General features: G+C 37.1%; 1 protein-coding gene across 1 annotated transcript in view; it reads left to right on the top strand.

Moving 5' to 3' along the window:
• Positions 1-21,077, top strand: part of atp8a1 (ATPase phospholipid transporting 8A1) — a 99,085-nt gene that overhangs the window by 36,964 nt on the left and 41,044 nt on the right. The window contains exons 13-22 of the mRNA XM_044127822.1: positions 90-178; positions 2,736-2,780; positions 6,011-6,083; positions 10,620-10,725; positions 12,473-12,555; positions 13,523-13,572; positions 13,675-13,744; positions 14,163-14,247; positions 15,561-15,700; positions 18,650-18,788. Of these exons, the coding sequence (XP_043983757.1) occupies positions 90-178; positions 2,736-2,780; positions 6,011-6,083; positions 10,620-10,725; positions 12,473-12,555; positions 13,523-13,572; positions 13,675-13,744; positions 14,163-14,247; positions 15,561-15,700; positions 18,650-18,788 (880 nt within the window). The remainder of the gene's footprint in view (positions 1-89; positions 179-2,735; positions 2,781-6,010; positions 6,084-10,619; positions 10,726-12,472; positions 12,556-13,522; positions 13,573-13,674; positions 13,745-14,162; positions 14,248-15,560; positions 15,701-18,649; positions 18,789-21,077) is intronic.

The raw sequence follows: 21,077 nt of genomic DNA on the forward strand, positions 1-21,077 counted from the left end.
TTATTTTCTCTTACGGAAGACTTCAGGAGTTTTGCATGTGAATTTTGGAATCCGCTGTGCACCCACCAGTGTTTTTTCTACACATACAGGTAAAATACATTTTCTCTGACAAGACAGGAACACTGACCTGTAATGTGATGCAGTTTAAGAAGTGCACCATCGCCGGTGTGGCCTATGGGTATGTCCTGCTTTCTCTTTTTCTTCTTTCCGCCCCACATCCCATACCTTTGCCTCCCCCGTAGACTTTTATTAAATGCTGGGTATGCATCAGTGTGCATCTGGCATTTCTCTGTTCTTCCTCACCTTCTCATTAGCAGCTGCATCGGTGCTCTTCTGCCTCTGAATGTTAACTATAAATAAAACCTGGACAGAAATTTGCAAGCCAAGGCTCTTCGTACCATCGTCTTCGCAGCCCTTTGGTGTTTGCAAAAACTTTATTTATTTATTTTTTTCCCCCTGTTTGTACTGTATCCTGTTATAGATGCTGATGTAAAAGCTAATTATCCTCATATAATTTTTTTTTTTTTGTTTAACCAGATATAAAATATTTCTAGCAACATTTTTAACATTTCATTAAATCAGTTCTTGGATTTTTTTTCTACTCTGATTTCAATTCTCTGCCTCAATGATTATCTTCAACAAATGCAAAACAAGTGGGCGAGCTCAGTGTCTTCAGAGAAGCAAAGCAAGTGCAGGCGTGACAGTACATGATTAATCCCATTAGGATTCAATTAAAACGTGTGATTGATGAAGTTCATACTGAAGGACAAAAGACATTATTTTATCTGGTTGTCTCCGCTCCCATTAGGCTGTGATTAGAACCACTGTAAAGACGCCTTGCTCATTCCCAGTGTTGGAATGAACAAGGCAAGCTCAACAATATCCCTCTAGAGGGTCAGAGTAGAAAAGATGTTGACGTGCTGCCACCCAAAAATGTATGCTCGTATTTCAATTTAAAAACTGTAGATACAGAGGAAAGACAGATATAGATTTTTTTTCCTTTATATCTTTATCTTATATTTTTTTCTCCTTTTTTGTGTGATTTTGTCGTGTTTTGATTGAAACGTTCTATTTCCTTTAACACTGTATTATAGGCAGCAGTGAAAAGATGCACCAATTTAAAATTTAGCCATAAAAGGTAAAAAATTAGGGTTAATAAACAGAAAAAAAGCTTAGCAACCCTATTGTAGAACCTCGGATAGATACTTGTATGTTTGATTTATGTAATGTTGGGGAGGCTGGTTGAGCTTTTGTTTTCTATAAACTTTAACGTTTTATAACTACACTGGTGTAAAAAAAACAAACATTTTCCTGACCAAACTAGCACGAATGTCTAACTCCATTTTTCTTATATTTGAAGAATGTGGAGGTTGAGTGGCAGGGCTTTCACTGAGGTCTTGACATGTCGAAAATACAATTTCTCTTTAAGTAGCTTTTTCCATTTCTGTGTCGCCTCGGTCGTCATTTTAAACTGCCCAGTGATGTTGACAGTACGTAACTTTCAGCCCTCTTCCCTAAGTGACAGCTCCTACACAATAGAGTGTTTTTGTGATTGGATATTTGAGTTTCTAACCAGCAAGTCGCAGCAGGTCAAGCTGAAAATAGGCAAGTTTCAACACCTGGCTGTTTTTCTTCACCTTTCCTCCTGTTTTTTTTATAATTTTTTTTTTTTTATAAATGTCTGACATAGGTATCTCTTAAGTAAGGACTCATTTGTGCAGCTATGAACAATTGAGGATCAGCGGGCACAACTGCTGATGTTTGGTTTTATTCACCCTTTTAGACTCTCAATCTAAAACAGAATGATAAAATGTTGAGTCATTGTAGTTTGAAAAACAAAGAAAACCACAGAGTAGCTCCTTTGTGTTCTCGTAATAGATTTAATAAATCTATCAATCTGGAAATAATTATAAAATCGACAGATTAGCATACCAGCAAATATTAAGCATTTGACTCCACCTTAGAGTGTTGCACTAAATTAAGGGAAAATGGGGAAACATTTTAGGAAATGCAAAGACAAAAAAAATGCATACTTAATCAAAAATAAATGTGAAATCATGTGCTTAGCTCCTACTGAGTAGCGTGACTTGTAATTTTTGTCTCAGCGCACATACAAAACCCCCACTGACACCACTGCCTGCGTGTGCGCCTCACCACAAATTAAGTACTGCTGTATTTAATAAAGCCATGCCCACGGGTGTAGACATTAATTAATTCCACTGGATTGGAGTTCAAGTCTTAGTTTGAAAGAAAATGTCTCTCTGAACCCTTTGGGATGTCTGGACTTTAGTGAAAGCATGTATATGAATTAAAATTTCAACTCACCAAACATAAGGTTAAAATTGTCTTTAATATTTTTTGATAAAAAAACATTTGATGCCACAAAGGCACAGACAGATTTATTGTTGTTTGAGGCATCAAAGCATCCAATTGAGGCATAGAGAAGATTTCTGGTTTATAGAACTCCCCTCTAAAACAGGCCACCATTCCTGCATTTCTTCTTCTTCTTTACTCCCAGCTGCTGTTTAAATGTAGTGCTGCTTGCATGTAGCTCCTTGCAGATAAATCAATGTGCATCTGAATACTTAATTAGAGAGCATAGTAAGTTATCTGACCTCTGATACTTTAACAGCCTCATTTTAACTCCAGTCCTGGCGCCTGAACATTCACACACATTAACCAAACACTTTGTCATCAAGATGCTTTATTTTTTTTTTCCACCTTCGCTCCAGCAGCCATGTCCCTGAAGCTGAGGAGGGTAGTTTTGCAGAAGAAGACTGGTAAGAAGATTGGTGTAAGAAAAAAAAAAAACTGAAAAAAAAAAAATGGCTATTCTCCCTGCCTTTGTGACGTATTAGTGCTGCATTGCCTTGTTGAAATGGTGACTTTGAAAACTGTACCTCAGTGTGTGATTCCTCTCTGTGGCCGTGCAGTACTCTCTAGACGTGTTGTGTGTGACTGTGGCTCTTGACACCATGTGTATCTGTTGTGACACAGATGATTATGGTTAATATTTGTGCCAATTCTTTAAGAACAAATTGTGTAATTTTGTTTAATGCATGCAAACATCTACAAGCCCAATTTGATAAAATAATTATCAGAAAAAACATCCACTGGTAGCTATTGAGGCTGAAACTGTGATTTTCATTTGGCATATTAACATTTGTTTGACTTTGGCAATGGCTGCAACTTATATGTATTGCTTCCTCTTACACATATTTGCAGCATGGGGTTTGCCTTATCCATTCTAAGGAGGATTTAAATCTGTTAAATATACTTGCTACAGGCTTCCTCCAAAGACAATTTCTTGACTGATCTTTTTCTTAAAATTGAAACATTCAAAAGGCAAGTGAGTCAGTAGGCTCGCTTATAAGTATTTTCCTCTCATAGCTGAAACAGGACAGCAGGGTGTGTGAAAGTTGTGATCTATATTGGATCCCTGATTATTGACCATGAACTGCCTTCACCCTTGTTCCCATAGCAACAGGACCTGAGCATTCTGGCGGATAATTAATATCTCAATCTGTTCTCACCCAGTCTAGCTTCTAGCAAATTTCATTGAGACAAAATACATGACAAGCTGCTCTATTTATATCACATAATGATAGAAAACATGTGAGTAAAGAAATTCCACATTTTGACTTTTTTATTAAGGAAAAACCTTTATTCAGTGACCTGAGCATAGATAGCTTTTCCAAACACTAGTTTATGATGCATAAGGAGTCTTACTTTTTCATATATCATTATCCTTTCCCTAAATTTGTCTCCTACGAATTTGTATCATTTTTAAGCTGGCTATCAGGTTGTCTTTTGTGGTTCTGTACTTCTCATCTTGTTGGATTAGAAAGCGTAACAGCAGCCTCTGTAAACTGTCAAACTCAGTGCCATGGGCAGCACTGCTGTCTGCCTGATCTATAGGACTCTATTTATCCTAGAGTCAGATTGATCCCTCATGGAGGCCTAGTGGGAGACTAGGATGAAAGAATATATTTTGTTTCTAATAATAATATGAAATCAGCAACCCTTAATTTGCTATTTTCTTTTCTCAGATGAGTAGAATATTACGTTGATCTAAAGATCGATTTGCCACAAGTTAGTGTCAAATCTTTCCATAAACATATTTAGTCAAGCCTCAAGTCCTTGGCTTTCTGTTTTAAATCTTAAACAAGTAAATTAACACAAGACATATAATTTAATTACTGTAAAAAAAAGATTACCAAGTGTCTTTGTTTGGGTTTACTGGGGAACAGTGAGGACTTTTAGCTTTTTAGATTTTCTTGGCACAATGAGAAGAAGGGCATGTAACTTTTTTCAGTTCAAATATCGGAAATAACCTTAACAAGTATGACTGTGAATTTTACCATAACTGTGCTTTTACACTGGAGAGTGTTGGGTCTGGTGTTTATTTAGTATCTTGAACAAAATGGGAGCAGACATAGTGTCACAAAATTTTGGAGTGCCAGCTCTATCTTACAGAAGTCAAACAGGTATTTTTTTCCCCAATGACAGAAGAAAAGCAAAAAAAATATTTACAAGACAGACTAAAAACTATCTTCTCAACTGACTTTTGTTCATCAGTAACTCTGACAGTTACTGATGAGCTGTCTTACACACACAGCTCATAAGCATAACTGAAATAAAGAATGAACATAAACCAAAAGTTCAGTCATGAGACTTTAGAAACCAGATTTCCGTTTAGATCAAAAAATAAAATCCTTGTTGCTTGTACACAGACCAAACATTCTCCTTCCACTCAACTTCCCAGAAGTATTCTTGGATGCAACACTCTGAGCAACCAGCTTCTTAGTATAACTTCAACAGCAATCCTTCGCTTGACTGTCACTGATCATGTAACACTTTTACATTAAAAATCCTTCCTTTGGTCTCATGTAATCTGCATTAGCCACGTAAGCGCTAATCATCTAAATTAATTGGAATAAGTGGTTGAAATGTATCACTCTGTGTGTAATTAATCTATAAAATGAGCTTGACTTGAATTACAGAAATCATTTTCTCATATTCTGATTTATCTAAAACACCAGAATAAGCCAGGTCAAGAAGTAATTAGCCATTTACATGAAAACAGAGATTAATGTTTGAGGGTGGACTCTTTATAAAATAATAATCTTTCATATCATGTCTTTGTTTTCGGAATTATCCGCTTCTGGCAAAGAGGATACAATTCCAAATATTCGCTCTAAACATTGCTTTTTTTTTGAAGCCCAAGAACCCGACATTTGCATTCTGCCTGCAATGTAGTTGATTCAGTTTATGTCAATACTGCTGGCACACAGCACCGACTGCCCTATTAACTCTTAGAGATCTGTCAGCTCTTAGGTAATAAATCAAGTGAGAAGCAGGGTCATTTTTCTCTTAGACTTGTGGAGAAGACGTTTCTTTTGCAACCACAGGTGTCAGAAGAGACGCCTGTTTCTTATGACAGGTGTTATAAGAAACACCTGTCCTACATACGTTTCTTATACATGTATACATACGTGTGTATGTTTGCCTTTACATATATTGTTCTTTAGAAGCACTCTTTAGTTTTTAAATCTAAGACACTGTAGTTTCTGGGAAACTAAGTTATGAATGATATTTAAGTTTTTCCACATTATGCAGGTAGATTAATGTTTGGACTTAAAGTTGATGGAGATATTTGTATAATTTCTAGGTTTTCATAAATAAAATGTGGACAAGAGCTTGATCTGCCATTAAAATAATTTTCTCTGATGCTGCAATGGCAGGAAATAAAATAACTTAAATTTTGGAAAAATCCATAAGTTCTTGTGTTCCACCAGAAGAGATAATTTCTCGTTGTTAATGTCTTTATTTTTTTGTCGTCATCTCCATCGCTGTCAAATTGCACCTTGATTGTAATGTATACCGCTTATCTGTTACTTACCAGCCAAGTCTATTGTTTGGTAACTTTCTAGTCCGCTTTTAGTGTTGTTCAGTTGCTCTATCAAATTGTGTTCTAGTGAGCCGACATTTCCCCTTTGCCTCTCTCCAGGCACAGCACACACTCATCAGAGGAGGCTGGATTTAATGACCAGAGCTTACTGGAAAACCTCCAAAACAATCACGTAAGTAATGCCAGGGATCCCCGTCGCCTGCCTTCACTGACTGCTGCTGCTTAGGACAAATTAAAAGGGATTTTGAGTCCAACTCTTAGATGTTGTGTGATTTGTTCCTTGCCTTTTTGAGTAGGCTGTTTTGTCATGTGTGTTTGTGTAATTTGGTGTAAAGTTGGATTAAAAGCCTAATTTTGGAGAACATTATTTACAAACTAATCTTTTCTTTTTTTAAGGCAGTTAGTATTGCCAAAATATTTTGCATTTGTTAAATGCCAGAAAACTTGCAATGAACATTTTACAGAGATTTTTTTTTTTTTGGACTGACGTATTGTGTTGTGTTTAATTTGAACAGGTATGTCATTCACATTAGCATGATTTTTTTTATTATTATTATTGTTTCAATGTAATGAGTCTTTATTATTCATAAATTCTCAATGATTTACTGATTTGTATTGAAGTAAAGGTTGACTTTAATTTTTTTTCTTAAATGTTTCTAAAATTGGGGAATTTTTTTGTTAGTGTTTTGTTTTTGTCAGATATTTAGGATGTGTATGAGAGGCACATTTCAAACATAAAATTTTGTTATATTTTAGTTTTCCTTATTCTTGCTCTAAAATCTAGAATACTAGCACAAGAATTTCATAATAATAATAAAATGTATCATATTATAGTAGAATAATACTACCTGTTTCATATCAGTTGTATTATCTCCTTGGTGTGCTGCTGAAAACTTACCTTAGACATGCTGTGGGGGGGAATGTACAAACCCTGCTTACAGTTCTTTATATTTGGAACAAAACTATTTAATATTAGTATAATTACACCTTTTTTAGACTATATTTAAAGTTACTGTAAATATTCAACATCGTCCAGGAAATAAGCAAAATAAAAATGTATCCTAAAATTCACTCCAGACACTCTAGATGTGAAATAAGGGAAGCCTTCATGACCATCTGCAGACATACAGTAGGTTGGGTGAAGACTGTGGTTGTGTTGCTTGTGAGTCACTCAGCTGCAGAGCAGAGTTGAGGAGGCAGAATGTCAGATCTAATTATGTACAGTATCTCTGCTCAGGGAAAATGGTAATCCTACTGTGATGTTTGCTTTGTTATGACAGCAGAATCTGTTCACACATTGGGTTTGTCTAAGGTCTGCTTCAGCTCCGTGTTGATAGGCCCTCGCCCACTGCTAATTACCGACCGCTGTTTTAAAACCACAGTCTCTCTGCGGCTTTGGTATTAATTCTGCTCATGATTACTCTGTTGTGCTGAAACAGGAATTCTTATTAGGTGATTAACAGTGAATGGTGTTTAACATCTTAACACTTTTGAGGTTCATTATTTTCACACCTAATATTTATTTATTTGTTAAATACAATTCCGAAACTCACCAGTTGCTTTATTAGGTACACCTGCTCTACTACCTGTGAGCACCAATGGCAAATGAGCCAATCAGATGGTAGCAGCTCAAGCATAAGAAGTGGTTAAGTTTATGTTTTATGGTGCAAATTGAGCTTCAGAATGAAAAAAAAATATCTTTCAGGGCTACAGAGTGGTCCCAAATAGAAAAGAAGAGGTAGTTGTGTAAACAAAAGGGCCTTATGGGTGTTGGAATATAATGGAAAGACTGGTTTCTGATGAGAAAAGAGCAATCAAATAATCACAGTCTGTAACCATGATATATAAAACACAATCTGATTGCACAAAATGTCAGAGTTTGAAGCATATAGGCTACAGCAGCAGAAGACCACTATGTGTCACTCCTGTTAATTTGGAATAGAAACTGAAGCTGCAGATTGGTTTGGAGTAACCAATAGTGGAGACACAAAATAGCATTTTTTGATATGTTTTTGTTGGTATTAAATCTACCTCATGCACCAGATAAAGGCAAGATGAGCATAATTTTTACTCACCTCACAGCCAACATTGATTATTCTTTTTTCTATCTATAATACCATCTTCACCGAAAAGTGATGTCAGGGAAACCTGGTAGTGTTTATGTATGGCTCATTCTCAAATTGGAAAATAAATTATTTTTTATTTATTTTTTTAATAGTTTAATTTGTTTAGAACTGAACACTTACTGATCAGGGGTGATTCAACTGAAAATTGTTGATTTCTGGTTGTGCCTCTAGTAAAGATGGCTGTTTCTGATTGTTTTTTATATGTAGTGATTCCTAGTCCTTACTGACTTTTACATACATTTATAAACCAAGAAAAGGTCAACTTTTATTTTAAATATATTTTGACACTAAAGCTCATTCAGCACTTTACTAAAATATCACTGGCGCTTGCATGGCAGTACTGATTTCACTTCACGCCTAGAACTTTCACTCTGCAAACACTTATAGGCTGTGATGAGGATTGTTGCTAGGACATTGCTCACAGTTTTACATGTCTGGAGGCTGTTTGGAGTCATAATGTTAACACCGTGGTGAGGAGGTTAGGAGAAGGGGAGATTAACAGTTCTGAAAAAATGAAACACCTTGTAGCAATATTTATGTTGGACTTTCTATCTGCTGGGCTTCACCATCTTGGGTGTTTACTTACTAGCTCTCTTCTTCACTTTCTCCTGACCCTTCAGCCTCTTTGCACATTTCGTCAAGTCTGAAGTGATGAGTCTTTCTCTACTGCTGTGGGACAAGTTACCCAGAATTCAGTTTGAGAGTTGATCAAATGTAATGCACAGATGTGTTGGGATGTTTTGTTACTATTTATCCAAGCATAACCAACAATTTTGTGTAAATTCAGGTTTTTACAGTTAAATAATGCAGATTCTTAAACGAAGACCTTATTTTTCCTTTTTTTAATTCTGACTGAGTTCCAGGATGGATTTCTTCATTCATCATCCTTGAACTCTTAAACTAGTACACACAAATTCTCTCTCTCTCTCTCTTACACACACATCCACGCCCACATGTCCTTCAGAGGATACCTGTCAACCCAGACCAGATTAGCATGCTGCCAGGAGGCAGAGGGGACTCTCAGCACCACCTGGACTGTAATAGACTCTGTGTATTTTCACTCACAAGAGGCCCTTTGATTTGCCCTTTGTGTCCCTATCATTTATTTTCTCCTTTGCTCCTTTTATCATAGTTCTCAAGGCCAGTAGAACAAATCTACTAACAATGTCAAGTACACAGCTTTGTGTTTAAGTAAGAGAGTGAAAGAAGCACTTTTTAAAATAATCACTTCACAGATTCATACACTTAAAAAACATAATTAAAGGTTAGTGAATAGTGCATGTTTAACAGCGGCTTTGTATTCCGTTACAGCAGCCTTATGAAAGCTGCATTCATTTCTCGTGGAGATGGTAAAGCAGCAGGGTGAGCTAATATTAGTCCTTTGTTAGTAAATATATATATATATATATATATATATATATACACCAGTATATATATATATTTTTTTCATTTATTGGTTTACCCATGCTGTAATAGGAAGGCCTTCTGTGGCCCTAGAGGCTGCTAATATCCCTGGCTCAGTTGTAGTCACTGACTCCACACTGGTAGTCCTTCGGCATTAGTTGGAGCCTCAGCAGATGCCTGTCTGAGTCCACCCCACGGCAGCTTAGTCATACTGGTCTTCTCATTAATGTAAATGCCCTGAGTACGTAGGTTGGGCTCTTTTTTTCTCCCATGAACTGAGACAAGTTTATATTGGTTAGAAAAGCATGACTAAATGTGTGTCAGTAGCTTGAATCCGGCAGGCGAGTTCTGTGAGCCTATGGGTTTCTTACCAGCTGTCATCTGTCCGATCAGATCTGACACTTCAGATCTTACACCACATATTTTTAAGATGGTACACACACCTTAGGCTGGCTTTTCAAGGGAATAAGGGAAATGGTAACATTCTAGCAAATTGGAGCGGTTTTATTCATAATAGACTTGATGGCCAATGTATAAAAAATGAAAGAGCATAATGTAAAAGAAATACTGAATTATTTTAGTTTGCAAACTGAAAACTGGTTCTAGGTTTGATTTAAGATGAATAGATTTATTAGGATGAATAGATTTTTTTGGGTTAAATCTGCAAAACAGAAAGGTGTTGCATTATTTTGCAAAAGTATTCATGCTTCAACTTTGAAGTAACTGAAACTTTTTCAAATTATGTCAAAAAACAATATGAAACACTTTGTTTGTACTGCAATATTGTCTTTAGTAGACTCAATGCAAACACAAGGCACTATAAATAGTATTTTTGAACTTTTGTTATTTTCCAGTTCAGATTTTAAGTAACATTTCTGTTTTTCTTTACCAGTGAAGCAGTTCTCTGACCGTGCGTTGTTTAAATGTCAAAATGTCAACTCACAGTTCATCCTGATCTGCAGCAAATATCCATGTCTTGCTCGTACTATGGCCGCTTTTGCTGGATTTTACGATTAAGAATCAGCTATATGTCTAAAATGTCTCCTTCATATTGATGTGTCTTTCAATCGGAGAGCTCTGTGCCTCTCTTCCACCTCAAAACATGGTTGTTTGGCTTCTTTTAACATGTTTTATTTAAGAAGATTAAAAGTCAAAGCGGTCTTTTCTTCTGTCTTTAGCCTACAGCTGCTGTTATTCTGGACTTCATGACCATGATGGCCATCTGTCACACTGCAGTCCCTGAGCGCGTGGATGGAAAAATCATCTACCAAGCTGCTTCTCCAGGTATTACAGCTTACTGTTCTCTTCTGGTATATTATCCCAGCATGTTGTGTGTGCAAAATGGCTCTGTTCTGTTGTTAAATTGACTTATAAACTCAGAATTGATATTTGTTGTAAACATTCAAGAATTTTTCCTGCAACATTTTACAAGTTTATAATAAAAAAAACCATGTCCACATTCAAAACACTGTTTAGGACACATTTTTTCTATTTATAATCCCAATCTGCTTCTGTATGCACCCTCTGAAATTACATAACAAACAATACTGAACCTGCTTTTAGGTGGCTCGAATAAAAATAATGTCCTTGAAGCGTTTCTCTGATGTTTAATTCTCCGTGTAGCGACCTATGAGCCTGGGCAACAGGAATGCTCTGTTGCAGCCTTCTGGCCCCAGTATCTCATATGAATGTAATAGTGCATTTATATAATCCTAAGAGCACAAGATCACGCTATAAAATGCAGTCTCCTGTTTACAAAAAGCATGGTGTATGTCACTTTTGATTTCTTTAGCCTCAGCATGATCCCTCAGTCTCACACATTCACAGTTCAGTCTAATGAATAAAGACAGCTGTCAGTCAGGAAAACATGCCCTTCAGCTCTTCTTTTAACTCCACAGAACTGCTACCATGACGAACACTAGAGAAAGAGGAAAACCTTAAAGTATTTACAATGAAATAGACAAGCAAAACAAGTCTACATCTGCATTATTTTTTCAGTGTAACAGTATTCTGTCTCTACAGTTGAATATAAATTTCAGGAAATGAGTGACTCATAAAGACCTCTGCATGCTTAAACCTACAAACTGAGATATGTTAAGTATAGTTGAAATTTGGCAACAAAAATGCAATCCCTTTAAATGTTCACATTTTGGACCAACACACAAGTATAGCACAACTACAAATCTATCAACAAATGGCTCTCCAGGTAAACTGGAATATTGATCGAGGGGGGCTGAATATCAATACACAAAAATTGAGTTCAATTTTTAAAAAATGTTTCTGTTTCCCTCCCACTGATCCACAATTCTGCACCACTTTGTATTGTTCTACCACATAGAATCCATTGAAATACATTGATGTTTATCGATTTGTGTGACAAAACAGGAACATCAAGTAATACCAATATTTGTACTATTATAATATTTTTTTATATAATGTATTTTTTAGCTCTTTTGATATTTTGTGTGAATAAAGGCTGTTTCTATTCTCCTCTTCTACTCTGTTTTTAGTGAATATGGCAATAATGACTTCAGTTGGGATAGATCCACATTTTCCTGTCTTTCTGATTTATTAATGTGATGCTTCAAACTCTCTCTGTGACCTTTAAGCCCCTTGGGGGCCATTATCTATGTCAGATGTCAGCAGTAATTGCAGCAAGACGTCCAACTGAGAAAATATAACATTGTTTTGTCTTAATTCATTACCCTTGGAATATAATAACCAACAATGAATGCATTCTAAGTGTCTTTGCAACTGTGCTATTGAATATCAATAGGTTTATATGTTGTGCAGCGTTAGTACAAATGGTTCTATAATGGACTGTATTACACTGCAGTTTCTTAAGCATTAATTACCCATTCCCCGTATTAAATTTCTGTCTATATTGTTGTTTTTTTACAAGGGGAGAAGATTTATGTGCAAGCTGTTAGTTCTTTAGAATTTCAAGCTCAAATTCCAAGTTATCTAAGAGCAACAATATGTCAACAGGTCTGTTCGTTGAACGTTTTTCTCGTCTTTATTTTCTTTTAAGATGAAGGCGCTCTGGTGAGAGCCGCTCGAAACCTCGGCTTTGTGTTTTCTGGACGAACCCCTGACAGCGTGATTGTGGAAATGGTAAGTCGAGACTGAGCTGAGGAAAGTAAAGCAGGCTGTTGTGTTGATAGATGGAACATGGAATGTATATAACACAGTTTTCATAATTCGCTGGTGTGATGGTAAACATGAACACCAAACTGTGGGACTCAGGAACTAATCAGCACAGTTTATGTTAAATGCTAAATAGGAAACGTGACACATTTGGAGCATGTTTTTTGTTGAAAGAAATGGTTTCTAAGTTGTTCAGCCGGTGGTGGTGTAAAGTGACCCTTAATAAGCCCCTATAAACACTCACCTTGCCGATAAACACCCATCTGCAAATAACAATAATTTTTGCTGTTTAAAATATAATAAATATTAAGGATATGTTCAATGCTAATTTCATGGATAACCAGACCATACCTGTGCTTTTCATGTTTGCCTCGTAAGAGTGGTCCAAATGCCACATAAACATTGGGGGGGTAAAAGGAATGTTTCTAAAAGGAATGTTTCTATCAGTCTTAAATTGTTTCAAGAATATCTAGCAAGTGTAAAACCCTCCAGTTTGTTTTACCATAATTAATACTGTGGATTTGAAATTGTTAGCTTAAGTGGCAAACATGATAATTGCACTAATGGGCCCTGAGGCTCAAAAGCCAGAACAGTTTTCTTTTTTTTTAATCCTCTTGGGGCGTATATGTTTGTTCCATTTCCTAATCATCGTTGGAGCTTCTAAAGGTCTCATAATATTTCACCTTGCAGTCTTCACAATTAAGGAGGCTAATTGAATTTTACCTTGTTCTTCTGCCATCAGAAAGCAACTGATAAACAGTTTTAAACTACAGTTACGGCTGATTTAGATGAAGAGAAAGGGTTGGCTTGTGCTATTTAATGAAAGCTCAGACAGAAAATGAAGATGGAGGAGCCTCCATTGGATTGATTTGCTAAACTCGCATTTTGATTACATTTTTTTCATTTTTTCCATTTTCTTTTATTTATTTTTTAGCCTGGAAGCGAAGAAAAGTATGAACTGCTTCATGTGCTGGAGTTTACAAGGTATTTCATTTCTTTTAAATGCTTCTGTTATTTCACACTGAGATTCTTTTTTCCCCTGTTTTCTTCACTTTCATCATCCTGTTTGGGCTTTTTGTTGTGCAGCACAAGGAAGAGGATGTCTGTCATCATGCGCACCCCATCTGGCAAGATTCGCCTCTACTGCAAAGGAGCTGTGAGTCTGTCTCTCTCCATGGCAACGCATGACAGCCCAACACCACCATCGCCACTCTCCCCTCTCCCTCTCCCTCACATTAGGAAGCCTTTTTTTTTTTTTTTTTTTTTTTTAGCAGCAGGATAAAGGCTGCATCATATTACACATGTGCAGTGTGACGGACAGAAATGTTTGGTTTGCAGTGGTAAAAGTCAGCAGAACCTTGTAAATATTTTGGTACATTACACTTAAAATATTTTATGTTCTATATTTTGAAATTAGTTGTGATAACTGGAACTCATAATCAGGAAGATTACAAAAATCCACGCATATGATAAGAAATGGAAATGGATTCCATTTAACAACGCAAACAATTTCAGCCGGTTACTGTCTCTACCCTCTGGTTGTTGGTAACCAATGGGGTTTTATTTCCCTTCAGGACACTGTGATCTACGACCGTCTGGCCGACAGCTCAAGGTACAAAGAGATCACATTAAAGCACCTGGAGCAGTTTGCCACTGAGGGTGAGTGGAGAAATACTGCCCTCTGTCTCAGCTAGCCTGTAATGCACAGAAACCTCTCATCCTGGCCGTGATCAGAGGTTTTATTCTAGCAGCCCACTGAGGGGTTTTTTCTCCCCAAGTGGTTTCACTCCCACTAATCTTTTTTGGGTAATTGATTTAGATGAGCATTAGGAGGAGTAACAACATAAAACTGTAAACTGGTTGAAAACTGCAGTAGAAGGAGCCCCTCATGTGCTATGTTCATACTGCCCCCTGGTGAAACAGCAGCAAAATGATGTCACTGGAATATTTGATGTAGGGTAAATATAGCATTCTGGCTGGATTGTGAAGATCCTTGATCTGTCAGTTAGAAAGAACTGGAAATGTCTAGAAACAAATTACAAATTACTGTGAATTGTTTTGGTGAATAATATGCATAAACTTGGTGCCATTACATCAATGTGAGTTTGAATTAATCTAATTAGTAAATGGAGAGCATGTGTGTACGGTCTAATCTCCGTATACATCCATCTCTTCTGTGAAGGTCCCAAAGGTCTGTTAGAGAACATTAGTGAACATGGAGATTCAAGAGACCCAAAGGCATTTAGACATCAGGAAATGTCTTTACGCGTTTTCACTTTTCAACAAGTTTCCATATTGTTCAAACAGAAAGTATTGTTTTCTTTGCCATCTCCATTCTACAGAAATGTACCTGTTTGTCTGAGGCCTGTAAGGAGTTATCAAAAAAGGCATATCAGTTTTTTTAAAAAAAGAAAGCAAGCAAAAAAGAGGTAATTTTTCTACAGATCAACACAATTCCCTTTTTGGGAGAGATTCAGTTGAAACTATTTTCATAAACTGTATAAAAAGACACAATTTATTTACTTTTCCCTCATGGTCCGACTTTTAATGGGTCTAACATTTTGCAGCTTTAAGTTTTTTATGTCTGCCTAAATTGTTTCATTTTAGTAAATGCCAGAATGAAGGATTCTCAGGTTAATTAACAACCTGTGACACTTTGAGTTGTTTTCTAAGGCATCAAGTATTTCAAACACTGCCATCTTTTGTGAAGTCACGTGAAAATAAAAAGAAAAAACAACAATGTATCTGGAAAAAATGTTAAGATCTCCATTGGTCTGGTAGAGAAACGGAAAACACTGGTATACACAAAAATTCACAAATGGTACACTTCAGTAATGTGGATAATTTCTCTTTTTGAGTAGTTGTTTGTCAGGAGACAAAATCTGAATGAGTATTGGAGACTGACTGGATCTCCATTTAAGAAGTCATGATGTTTGACGCTTGAAGTTGTGATTCTGCGTTCACTCCTCCAGGCCTGCGCACTCTGTGCTTTGCGGTGACAGACATCAGCGAGTCGTCCTATCAGCACTGGCAGGAACTGCACCAACGAGCCTGTACCGCCATCCAGAACAGAGCTCTGAAACTAGAGGAGAGCTACGAGCTCATAGAGAAGGTTTGTAATGGGAAATGCTCTGATTTTCTGTTAATACCCATTCAATTCAATTTAATTTGAGTTTATCACAAACCCAACTATGCCACAGTTATTGGCATCCCTATTTGTTGAGAGTACAGTGGTCAGTCATTTTTCAACATTCCACCATGTTGGATGAACCAATGATGTCTCATTTTTAGTTTTTTGGCAGTGGCCACCAGAGTTTTATTTAAACATGTTAAGGAATAGGGAAGCTGGCCCACAGCATAATCGATCATTCAATACGCAATGAACAGTGAATATAAGGAGATTGAAAACACATTCATACTTTGTTTCAGACCAAGCACACCATGGATGATTGTCAGAGAGCTGTAATTTGGCTCACAGATCCAGTTTAAGTTGATGTTGTGTCACCCTTCTCACTGATTGAGGTGGAGAGATAAACCTGGGACCTTTACCAGTCTTGTTGGTCTCAGATCCAGTTTTTGTCTCTCTGAATGTAGGAATAGAAGAGGTGATGCAGAGATAATCTTCAGTACTCTTGTCTTTCCTGTTTTCAAGACCAGCCTAATGAAATTACTCTCTGTCAAAGAGAAACTGTCAATTATTTGGCTCTTTGGAAGTCTTAATTAAGGTGTAAAGCATAAATTGCAAAAAAAAAATGCTTTATTACATTTATTCCATAGAAACTGTTGAAGGTATTAATAATTCCAGCACTGGTTTAGTTTATAAAAATATTGTTAAAAAAAAATACATCCAGAGGATATACTAGCTCGGGATAAAAAGTTAAGTTTTACCTTTTTTTTTGTGCAAGAATATGCTTCTCCTGTAAAAAAAATAAATACATTTATCGTAAGGCATTTCACTCATTTCTACTTGTGGTGCTGATAAATAGGGAGGTGATTATACGTGTAACTAGAAAGGCAGGTGTACCTGTACGTACAGAGATTCACATGTTCTGAAATGTGTCCTTTTGGTTTGAACCTAAGTGTTTCTGCAGCAGGAATTGTTGGTTTACTATGCGGCTGGTGTGTGTGAAAGAGTTTCTCAAACACAGGAAGCCGCAGTTGTAAATCAACCTTTTGGCTCGTCTTCATGGCTGCTTGGGGCCGCCAAAAACAAATGGAGGCAATCAATCATGAGCCAAACATAAAAGCTTTCAAAAAGGAAAATGTAATGTGCGCTGCCTAATGAGCCGAGTGTGGCACTGCGGCTGCCCACGGTTTGGGGTTCACTGCTGCTCTGGGCCACCCACACCTCGACTTTATACAAATCAGCTCCACAAGGGGGCAGAATAGAGCCACAGTCAAATTTTATAGATCGCAAGAGTTCCACAATGTATAAACTTTTACAGAGATCTGCTTTAAAACAAAGTCAATTAGTGTCATTTTAAAGTTATTTTATTCCAGTCAAAAAAATTTACTTCACTGAAAAATAGCTAAGCACAAATAGATTTAATTCACAGCGATTTTTTTTAAAGTGTTCATTTATCTTAATTATTATGTTTAAGGCTGACAGCTAATAAAATCTGAAAAATAGAAGAAAAATGAAAAACTTAGTTTCCAGTAAAATTTGAATACTGCGCAAAACCAACAACAGAATGGATTTTAATAGAGAAATGCAGCATATTGAGAAGTATGTATGTCTACCCTACATTTTATACACCCACTACTTGGTTAGGCCTCCTTGTGCATGAATGACTGCATCATTGCAGCTTTGCACGATTCAGGTCAGGTGATTTTGCTGGCTAGTCAGTGATCGTAGAAGCAAGTATTGATACTTTTGGTGGTGTGGGCAAGTACTAAGGAAACTGAAATCAGTATCTCAATAAATCAGTGGAGGGAAGCATGCAGTGCTCCTAAAATCTCCTGGTAATATCTGTGGATGTCACATTACTTTCATCTGACTAAATGAGTTCACTTCTTTCCCCCTGAACCCAGGAAAGGTGCTTCTGCCATCCTTGTGATGCATAAAATAAGGAATGCAACAGTTGTACCGCATTTCCTGTACGTCTTTGTGGTGGTGACTTTTACTTCATCTCTCTCTGACTTCATCTGCAGCTCACATCTTCCGAATCTCCCCCAACTCTTCAGTGGTCTTTGCTGCACAATCCACTAACAGCAACGCCTGGACTCAGCTAAACTGCACCTGACACTGAAGTCTGTTTTAGACCTTGCAGATTGATATATGCCAAAAAGCTTAAAGCCATTATTTTGGACCACTTTCTTACAGTTATGTTAAATAAAATACCAGTTAAGTGGAGGTACTTTGTAAGAAGACAATCAGTAGACTGGTCCCTCAGGTAGGAGATCAGTTTGTTCATTTACAATGTGCAGTTCTTTTTCTACAGAACAGGAGTACATGAAGGCATCATCTTGTTGCCTCAGTGCTTCACTAAAAATGTGACTTTTTACCTAAACAGCAGACTGTTTTTAACTCATTTATGAAGTAGATGCTTTAATTCTTCTTTTCCATAAACTGAGGTAAAAAGTAAATATTTCAGATATAAAAAGTTAATTATGTCAGAGCACATAAGTATAAGCCTCTTCCGCAGGCTTCCTGTTCCTAGTAAACAAGCAGCCCAGAGCTACACACAAACTGGCATTAGGGCTCAGGTCTCAATTTAAAGAGCTTCTCTGGTTATTCCTCGCCTGCTGGCTTCTGTCTTCCTGCTGCCACTGGCTCTTGTCAAATTCTTGGTCTTGTGATGAACCCTTACAAGTCCACAACCAACCCTAAAGAGCCCCAGCTTCCTGAGAAACTGACCAAAAGTGTTTATGTGTCTACTTGTGTGTGCGTAGGGTGAAATCATGTGAAGAAATGCGCACATAGAGGAGCTTAAAAATTGATCCACAACCTTCTAAAAATCCCTTGGTGGTTTTTCTGGGTGGTAAACAAAAGCAGTTGGTAGATCTCTTTTTGACCCACGTTAGCGCTTACTCAAATATATTCTGACCTTCTCTGTGGTAGAACCTGCAGCTCCTGGGGGCCACAGCCATAGAAGACAAGCTCCAAGATAAAGTCCCTGAAACGATTGAGACGTTAATGAAGGCTGACATTAAGATCTGGATCCTGACGGGGGACAAACAGGAAACAGCCATCAACATTGGTGAGCAACAACAGCAAACTTATAAGTCTAGTTTTTAGTGCAAATATCTTAGTACATTTGAAATAATTTCACTTATAACATGGGAAAAATGTCGTGATAAAAGTGAAATAATTTGCCAATCTAACTAGTACTTTTTCATCAATATTTAAGAATTATTTACTGAAAACAAGCTCTGATCGTGCTGAAAAGTCACTTCTACTTTTTGCCTTATTCCACATGTACAAAGATATTTGCACTAGAAACGAGTAAACATACTGGGTAAGGCTTTGTGTTTCATGTGAATGCTACTCTCTGTTCTCCGTTACGTAGTAAGGCATGCTGTCTGCCTCTAAAATCATCAGTGGTGGAGTTTGTAAACATTCTTTGCAGCAGAGTTTGTTTTAATTCTCCCTTTCACTGAAAACAACTACTTGTACGCAGAGGGAAGCCACTACTTAAGCTTCATACAAACTAAGCTCTGCTACCAGCTGCATAATGACTAACTGCTGCTTGAATTGTTAACACATGTACAGTAAAAACATTTACAGTGCCCTGCAAAAGAATTCCTTCCTTTTGAATGTTTCTTAACTTGTTTTAATGTATTTTATTGGGGTTTTAACAAGTGGACCAACACACTGTAGTGAATATTTGTGAAAGAGCAAATGTGAAATGTGTAACATAAATACGTATTCACATTTAATTGCAGCTTTAAGTCTTTTTGTGTATTAGAGCAGCTTAACGCATCTAGAGACTGAAATGTTAGCCTATTTTTTATTAAATTCTGTCAGGTTGGATGGAGAATATATGTGAAAATCAATTTTCAAGTCTTGCCATAAATTTAATAGATTTATGCCTGGACTTTGACTGTGCCATTCCAATACATAAAAATTGTCAGTCTTTCCATTGTAGCTCTTGCGTTATGCTTAGGATTTTATTCCAGAATTGAGTAGCATTTCTCCAACCATCTTTCCATCATATCTGACCAGTTTTTCTGTCAAAGCCCATGGCATTATGCTGCAAGGAGGAGACATTGTATTTGGGGTAATGTGCTGTTAGTTTTACAAACAATGAGTGTTTTGTATGGAGGCAAAAAGGTCAACTTGGTTTTATTTGATCAGATGAGCCTCTTCCACATGTTTTTTTGTGTCCTGTCATGGATTGTGCCAAAGTGCAAAGAAGTTTTCTTTAAACAATTACTTTTTTTTTACACTAATGCTATATTAAAAACCTCTAACGCTATTGTGCTTCTGCTGATTGTTCAGCAGTATCAGATTAAAAGGGCTAAATAAAGATGCACATTTTTAACCCAGCATGATAAACGCTGGATGAGCTCAATGTTGCTGTGTCACACACATTTAATGAAAGCATCTGTTGCAGGATGATATATGAGCTCCCTACGTTGAGGTGAAATAAATGCCATGCATATGTACTCAGGCAGGCCCCTCTTCTACATCTCACTTCCTCAGAGATTTTATAGTTGTAGATGTTATCTGGAAGGTAAACAGCCCAATGCTGCCTGGCCGTTTCAGTTTGTAGTTCATGTCCTTGTTTGCCCTGCGATCACAGAAGTGGATGACTACCAAAAGTGCATCAACCTTGAATACAGCCAACTCGGTAGCATAAAGTTTAGAAAAATAGGTTTTAAAAGTGGGTTCGTTTTTGCGGCTGCACCTACCACTGAGGCCTGACTGAATCAGCCTTTTGTGCCCACAGTGCCCAGATGTGAGGGGGCTCTGCTGAGGCTAATGCTCACTGGTGGAAGTATTTTCACAGCTCCACCTTTTGGCTGAGCTGCTCTGTAAAAATTCTGCTCAGTATTTTTGTTATTTTTTACTGTTTTCCTCACTGAAACATTATTCCCATTGCCAGTGAAATGGCATTCCGTACAATATCCCAAATTAAACTGATGATGCAGCTCAAGATTTGTGTTAACAGTTGGATGAAGCCTACACCACCCAAGCGGCTGATTTATTACAAATAACTCCTGCAGAGTTCATGTATCTGGACCTAACATAAGAGAGCTTTTCTGCAACTCTGGCCTAGTTTTATAAACGAGCAATGTTTCTTCCTCCAGAAATACAGCCCTTTACTGCTTTCTCTGTAAATACGGTGCAGGTTTTTAACCCTTGGTTTGATCAGTCACATCAATTTGAGAGACGCAAATTGAAATGCCTTTCTGGGTGCATTCATATCAACCCTGTTTAGTCCGCTTTGATCAAACTCTCATCTGATTGACTTGAAAGTCTGGGTCGTTTGGGGAGATCTCCAGTTTTTGTATTCTTTCCACTTTACAATGATAATTATATAATG

Source organism: Gambusia affinis, linkage group LG09 (genome assembly GCF_019740435.1).
Source record: "Gambusia affinis linkage group LG09, SWU_Gaff_1.0, whole genome shotgun sequence".
In the NCBI taxonomy this organism is placed as follows: Eukaryota; Metazoa; Chordata; class Actinopteri; order Cyprinodontiformes; family Poeciliidae; genus Gambusia; species Gambusia affinis.